The following is an 8,042-nucleotide window of genomic DNA, read 5'->3' as shown; positions in this document are numbered from 1 at the left end:
TTCAATCTCCCATTTTTGTAGAATTGTTTGGGAAGGAAAAAAAATTGATATATTTTTTTAACAATTTTTTTTTTTTGGGAAAAAATATTTCTAATGCTCAGAATTTTTTTTAGCCAAAATTAGATTCGGAGGACTTATTTGAAAGTGGACTCTTTAGGCTAGATTTTTAGGTCCAAATAATATGTAGTTATTAGGCCTTTTACCAAATAGTATGATAACTTGTGAGCCGTTCTTTTGATTGCAAAAATATTTTGCTTGCATTGTAGGGTTTGAGTGTTGATTGATAGCATGCAAATTTTTCTAAAAAATATGGTTTGCACCTTAGAGTTCGAGTACAATTCACATTCTAAAATTAGAATGTGGTAAGTGGTCAAAATTTTGATTGGCCACTGCAATTTTTTTGGCAAATCGTACGTTTCATCTTTTATCCTTAGAGGAAGATGTCGATAGCAGATCCATTTTTCTCTGCAATTTTTATTATTAATTTTGATGTACTTTTCCGATCTAATGTTTTATGTAAGTTAATTTTATTTTAAATTATAATGAAAATAATAAACATATTCATATTCAAATTCAATTTGCTTACACCCCTCTAGATTCGAACATTATTTTTTAGAAAAGTTTAATGGAAGAGGGGTGAGGAAAAGGAAGTGTGAGAGTGTGACAACACGAACAGGCCCGGCAGGCCCGGCCCCATCAACTTAGAGCTCTAAGGCGAAATTTGAAATGAGACCTTAAATAACTAACACCAATAAAATTATAGGTCTTTTTAAAACCAAACAAATAAAATTATAGGTCTTTTTAAGTCTAATTAATTTTTACAATATCAAACAACACAAAAATAAATATTAAATACACTAGCAAACATTGATTAATTTATAGTACTAAAATGATTAATTTTAATAAAATTAATACCACGAATTAAATTAAAATTATAAATTTGAGGTCTAAATAAATGTAAGGCCCAAGACAATTGTCTCACTTGCCACCATTTTATCAATGTTTTAATCTTAGGATGCTGTTGTGAATTCGGATTGAATCACACCAATAAAATAATTGATGTGTGGAGCAAATAACGATTAAGTAATTAAATAAAGAGATCGGCAATAATAATCACAAATCAAAAGATAAAACGATAAAGAAAAGGAACACAATAGAATTGGTTACCCAGTTCAGTCAATGTGACCTACTATGGGAGAGAGCAGCTCTCCAATCCACTATTAAATGATGTTCTTGATTACAATGAAATCTCACAATAGAGTTACAAGAATTAGCCCGAATTTCTTCCCGTGACCAAGAAATTCAATATGAAAGTGTTTCTCAAGATGATAGAGTGATTCCCCAACCCTAGAGTCTTCCCAAGATGATCTCTTTTAACCCTAGCCGTATTGTTGGCCTTAGAAACCCTAAAATCCTTGTACAAATATCAGAAAACGTGTTATATTTATAAACCTGCGCAATTTTCCGCCTGAGGCACGAGATTTTCCGCCTGGGGCGCATTTTCCGTCTGAGGCACCAGTTTTTCCGCCTGGGGCGCAGAAATAGAAACCATGTTGGAAGGAAACTTTAATAGGTGGAGAAAGTGTTTAAGTATTTGAGAGAGGATATGAAACTTGTTGGAAGGGAATGCTACTTATATTATTGAGTGTTTGTAATTTTTGGCTTAATTTACAAATGACTAGCTCTCCCCTATTTATAGCCTTCAAGGGAGAGTTCTACATACTTCAAGAGACTCTTCTACATAATTCTATGAGAGAGTTCTACACACTTCTCTCTACTACTACATATTATGACTTCTACTCAATGTTTTAAAAACCGGACCGGAGATCGAACCGTTGAGATCACCGGTTCATGGTTCAATCGGTTCAACCGGTTGAACCGTTATTAAACCGGTTAAACCGTATAATTAATAAATAAATATATACTTTTTTTTGACTAAAAATAAATATATACTTATTAAGAATATATATGAGTAAAAAAAATTACATTACATCTCAATATATTATTTTTAAAGGCCCAATACTTCGTTTTTAGCAAAACTTTAGAAGCCCAATACTCTAGCCCAATATGCTTAATATATATATATATATATATATATATATATATATATATATATATATATATATATATATATATATCACTCATAAGTTGAGGAACCCTAATTCTTAATCTCTCTAATCTCACATCAGAAAAGCAGCAGCCGCACAATATTATTATTTTCATTCTTTACCTTCTTTAACTTCAATTTCTCTAAATTAAGCAAACCAAGGTTCCTTTTCAAATGCACAGATCTATTTTCATTCTTCTCAAACTCATCTCTACCTCTCCTTCTTTCTTCTTAAATACCAACCTCTTTTTCTACTTTTTCAAATACACAGATCTGTTGTTGTTCTTAAGTTGATAATAGTGTATTAAGGGAAAGAGGATTTAGATATTGTTACAATTGCAAGTTTTGCAAAAATAGAGAATAAAAATAAACTTGTATTTAACTGAGAAAAAAGAAAAGAAGTAAAAGATCTGTGTTTTTTCAAATCAAAATCACAACTATTGCAATTGTAATTGATATGGATACTTCCAACTAAAAATCAACAACACAACCATTTGAAATAATTGCTGCATAATTGTAAATATGTCAAAAAAAAAAAACGGAAAGTAAAAAAAGGTACGTTTTAAATACTGAAAAGAAAAAAAAAAATCAGTTTTTTAATAAAAAATCTGGACCGGCCGGTTTTGTAAAACCGGGACCGGTTCTTCCGGTTTTCACCGGTTTTCACCGGTTCAGACCTGTTCGTACCGGTTTTTTAACGGTTTTACGGACTAGCGGTTCTGTGATGTTGACCGGACCGGTACTAGGCCGGTTCCCGGGCGAACCGGTCGAACCGGCCGGTCCGGTCCGGTTTTTAAAACATTGCTTCTACTAGTTATTTCTACATATCTCTAGAACATTCTTTAGACTTACTACTTATTACTAAGTTTGGGCTTAAAATTCCTAAGACCCAAAACTAACAAACCCAAAATCAATTTACATATTTAACAAACCAACCCCTTTTCCTGCTGCACAATTTCGCCCGGGGCACCAGAATTTCGCCCGGGGCACCAAAACAGCAGCTTTTGCTCTTTTTCCATGTTTTCAAGGCAATTTGCAACAGATGCAAAACCTGTTTAAATCCTAAGATGTGAACGAGGTTTTTTTATAATCTTAAAGTCCTACATTAATACAACACACAAGTGCTTGCTAGTTGATTACAATACATTTAGTGGACAAATAATTACCATTAGTGGCGGAGTCAAAAAATTTATAAAGTGTAGATAAAATCTCGGTTTTAAACAAAAATTTCAGTTAGGATGATCTATTTTGTTCTTTGACTTTGTAACAATTACTTCCCCATCCTTAATTGGAAGTAAAAGTCAACTTTTTAGATTCATTGAATAACTGATGTATCTACACTATATTATAGATCAGATACTTATTTAATTAATCTGAAAGTGAACTTTTTAAGGATGGAGTATTTTGTTCTTCCTCTATATTTTTCTGCAAACTCTCTATCTCACTCTTCAATAATTGCTCTTTGACTTTTGAAACAATTATTGAATTTTATCTACCATCCGTTTAGCTTGCATGATGAGTTCAGTTTGACTTCCAATTAGGTATGCATCTCTTAATCATCTAGCTAACTTTGATAATCTTCCAATTTAATCACTTCAGTTTTTGTTCTTAGAATTAGAATTATGCAATATGGCAGAAACTGCAGTATGGTTTGTTCTTAAACAAGTATACCAACTACTAAAAGAAGAAGCAAAGTTAGTGAAATATGTACGAAAAGACTTTGAAGAAATTAAAAATGAACTAGAGTTTATCCGCGTCTTCTTAAAAGACGCGGATAAAAGAGCCACAACAGAAGAATTAGGAATCAAACTTTGGGTGAAACAGTTGAGAGAATTATCTTTTCACATTGAAGATGTCATTGATGCATACATCATGGATGTAGTAAATGCAACACATCATCATGATCTTCATGATGATGGATATATAGGGAAATTCCAAAGTGTTATTGGATTGATGAAATCGAAAACCCTAACCCTAAAACCACGTCATCGGATAGCAACTGAGATTCAAGAGATCAAATTGAGGATTTATGGAATCAAAGAAAGAATTGAAAGATACAATTTTCAATTCTCTGAACAGCAAGAAGGATTGTCGATTAAGTATCCTGATCGGTTGGGTTCGCTTTTCGTTGATGAAGGTGAAATTGTGGGGTTTGAGAAACCTAAAGATGAAATTGTTGGTTGGTTGGTTGATGGAGAAGAAAAAAGTCGGTGTGTGATTTCGGTTGTTGGAATGGGGGGAGTAGGGAAAACAACTCTTACTAAAAATGTTTTTGATGATCAACAAGTGAAAGGTTGCTTTGATTGTCGCGCATTTCTCGTGGTTTCTCAATCATATAGTGTTGAAGCTTTGGTGAGAAATATGATGATGCAGTTTTCTGAAGAAACTAAAGAGCCTCTTCCTCAAGGTATGTTTTAATCTGTGTTTAGGTGTGATGAAACAAATAAGTTAGTGTTAATCCTCTTTTTGTGGAGATATTCTGTACCGATGTTTTGTCATATGAAAAACCTTTTGACTTGGTCTTTTTGATACTTATAATGTTCTTATTTTCGGCTAAAAAATTGATTGAAATCTAACTAGTTGTTCTAGTTAGATTTATCCTATTAGAGACTTTTGAGCTTAGTCTTTTACTCTTTTTCATACTTTGCATTGTTTTAGCTCTGAAAATTAATGAATTCTGTTCAATTGTTTTGCTGTACTCTTAATCTTGTTTTCTCTAAAAAAACAATGTCATGCATATTTTTCTAACAGGTATAAACATGATGGACAAGACGACACTCATAACTGTTGCAAGGTCGTACTTGCAGAGCAAGAGGTATGTGATTTACTTTGATGATGTATGGAAAGTAGATTTTTGGGACGAGATCCAACTTGCCATACCAGATAACAAGAAAGGAAGTAGGATAATGATCACAACCAGGAATTTGGATGTTGCCAACTATTGTAGGAAAGATTCTCGTGTTCAAGTGCACAAGTTGCAACCCTTGCCTCCAAACAAAGCATGGGAACTCTTTTGCAACAAGGCGTTTCGATTTGATTTCGATGGAATCTGTCCATCAGAGCTGAAAGATATATCCGACGAAATCATTCAAAAATGCGAGGGGTTGCCGCTTGCAATTGTGGCTATAGGAGGTCTCTTGTCAACTAAAGATAAAACTGTTTCTGAGTGGAAAAAACTATGCCAAAATCTAAGTTCGGAGTTAGACCGTAATCCACATTTAGCTAATTTAACAAGAATTTTAGGCATGAGTTATGATGACTTACCGCATTATTTGAAATCATGCATCTTGTATTTTGGTATATACCCAGAAGATTACTCAATTAGGAGTTCAAGGTTGATTCGACAATGGATAGCGGAGGGGTTTGTTAAACATGAAGTGGGAAAATCTTTGGAGGAAGTTGGAGAAGAATATTTGACAGAGTTGATCCACAGAAGTTTGGTTCAAGTCTCCTGTGTTCACTATGATGGTACAGCTACAAGTTGCCGAATCCACGATCTGTTACGAGAAATGATCATGAGAAAAATGAAGGATTTAAGCTTTTGTCATGTTGTGGATGAAGATAATCATGAACAAATCTCTGATGTAACGATTAGGAGATTGGCTATAAAAACCAGTTCCAACAACATGCTAAGGAGCATTGAAAACTTTCCCCTACGTTCCCTATATATATTCGATGTTTTAATAAAATTTTCTGATTACTTTGGGAGTAAATTCTTTGCAAAGTCTAAGCTTTTGAAAGTATTGGACTTGGAAGGTGCTTTGCTGGACTATGTTCCTGATGATATTGGAAACAGGTTTCACTTAAAGTACTTGAGCTTAAGATATACAAATGTCAAGAATCTTCCAAAATCAATTGGCAAACTACAAAATCTAGAGACTTTGGATCTAAAGGGAACACTAATTCGCGAGTTACCAAGTGAAATAAATAAACTTACAAAGTTGCGCCATCTTTTGGTTTACAACAGAAGAACATATTCAAGTATCAGCGGCGAAAGTGGGGTGAGAATGATGGAAGGTTTTGGAGGCATGATAGTTTTGCAAAAACTTTATCATGTAGAGGTAGACCATGGCGGGTTGAACCTAATAGCAGAGTTGAAAAAGCTCAAACAATTAAGAAAGTTGGGATTAAAGAATGTAAAGAGAGAATATGGAAATGCACTTTGTGAGTCAATAGAGGAAATGAAATTCCTTGAATCACTTCATATTAGTGCAATAAGTGAAAATGAAGTCATAGACTTGCAATTTATTTCATCTCTACCTCAACTTAGACAACTTCACTTGTTTGGCTGCTTAGAAAAGCTTCCGAATTGGGTTCCAAGACTTGATCAACTTGTTACGTTGTTGATTCGTTTTTCAAAGTTAAAGGATGATCCTTTAAAGTTACTTAAAGATTTACCGAACTTGTTGTGTCTTGCAATGGTGTGTGATGCTTATGATGGAGAAATGTTGCACTTTGAAGTTGGATTTAAGAAGCTGAATAAATTATATCTTGTGCAGTTGAATAACTTGAATTCCATTTTAATAGATAATGAAGCTCTTCCTGCTCTTAAACTAATTGAAATGGCTCACCTCCCCAAGCTAAAAGAGATTCCCCCTGATATTCATCTGCTAAAGAACCTTGAAACTCTGCGTTTGATTGATACGCCTCATGAGTTCCACCAAAGCATTGATCCAAATGGTGGATCCAAGAACTGGGTCATTGAACACGTGCAAATGGTAACCATTGTAGAGAGGGTTGGTCCAAATCCAAATTCTTTCGACTTCAGCTATCGTACTTTTCGTCATCCAAAGGTTACATGAATCAAGAATAGAAAGGTATCATTTTCGTCTAACTATATAGTAGTATGTTTGTACTTCATATACATTGTAGTACTGAATATATTAAGTTTTTTGGTGAATTCACATTTTCATGCAATTATTCTATTAAGTAGAATCATTCATATGTGCATCTCCCTCCTTTTGATTTCACTCCTCTATTTATAGGCTTCTCAACGTGGATGGATCGATATGGAACTTGGAACTTTCGGATTCTCAATATGTTACAATGTATCTTGGGAGATTTTCTTTATGGCTTTTGTGTGCTGGCCTATTTTGTTTTTGTTTTTGATGAAGTGAAAACATAAATGCAATTTCAGTTGGATCTTCTCCCTGCCTTAAACATTGGATTGCGAGCTAGCTTGCGACTACGGATTAACTTACTTACATTGTCTTTTAGCAGAAAAACATGGTCCCTCTCTACCACTTGCATTAGGAAGCATTTGGCTGTTGAGACAAAACCTTCACCATCAATAACAAATACTATCTAATCTTCTCCTAGATTCCAGACAACAGGAGTGATTCATATCTCTCATACGTAGCGTATTTCTTGATCATATAAAATTAATGTATATATGGTGATCATTATATTAGGCTTAGTATATACTCACCATGTTAATTTATGTTCAAACTTAACATTATCACAAACTTCATCTCTAATATAATGAGTGGAGCCATATTAACAAAAGGATAGTGTTGCTATATTCTCATTAATTAACACAAGGTGATAATCATTACTCCCTTCGTCCCAAAACTTTAGTCTTTTTGGAGTTTTGCACGGAGATTAATAAATGATAAGTAAAGTCATTTTTACCCTTACTTTATTAAGAAAGAGAAAATATACTTAATGTTTTAACTTTTGTAAGGGTACAAATGGTAAAGTATCACTAAATGTGCATTGGTTTCTTAAAAAGACTAAAGTTTTGGAACAAAATTAAAAAGCTAAAAAGACTAAAGATTTTAAATAGAGGGACTATTTTTTTTCTCATCTAGTTCACAATTAATTTATGATTTGCTATATCTTTGTTGGTTCACTTGATTGTGATACATAAATGAACCAAAATAAATTGACCTTTAAGGCCTCTAGATGATATCTAATAAAAAAATCTTTGAAAAAT

General features: G+C 33.4%; 1 protein-coding gene across 2 annotated transcripts; it reads left to right on the top strand.

Annotated features, from left to right (window-relative positions):
• Positions 1-3,466: 3,466 nt before the first annotated feature.
• On the top strand, positions 3,467-7,743 carry LOC123916847 (disease resistance protein RPM1-like). 2 transcript variants are annotated; one of them, XM_045968422.1, is made up of 4 exons: positions 3,467-3,648; positions 3,744-4,514; positions 4,859-6,924; positions 7,093-7,741. In XM_045968422.1, exons 2-3 carry the CDS (start codon positions 3,980-3,982, stop codon positions 6,907-6,909), a joined length of 2,586 nt encoding a protein of 861 aa, XP_045824378.1. In that variant the 5' UTR covers positions 3,467-3,648; positions 3,744-3,979; the 3' UTR covers positions 6,910-6,924; positions 7,093-7,741. The 2 variants fall into 2 exon arrangements, with proteins under 2 accessions (XP_045824378.1, XP_045824370.1); XM_045968414.1 differs by having other exon boundaries at positions 3,483-4,514; positions 7,093-7,743.
• The last annotated feature ends 299 nt before the right edge of the window (positions 7,744-8,042 follow it).

Source organism: Trifolium pratense, linkage group LG1 (genome assembly GCF_020283565.1).
Source record: "Trifolium pratense cultivar HEN17-A07 linkage group LG1, ARS_RC_1.1, whole genome shotgun sequence".
Taxonomy (NCBI): Eukaryota; Viridiplantae; Streptophyta; class Magnoliopsida; order Fabales; family Fabaceae; genus Trifolium; species Trifolium pratense.
Note: the sequence above shows the minus strand (reverse complement) of the source record. Positions and strands in the feature narration are given on the sequence as shown.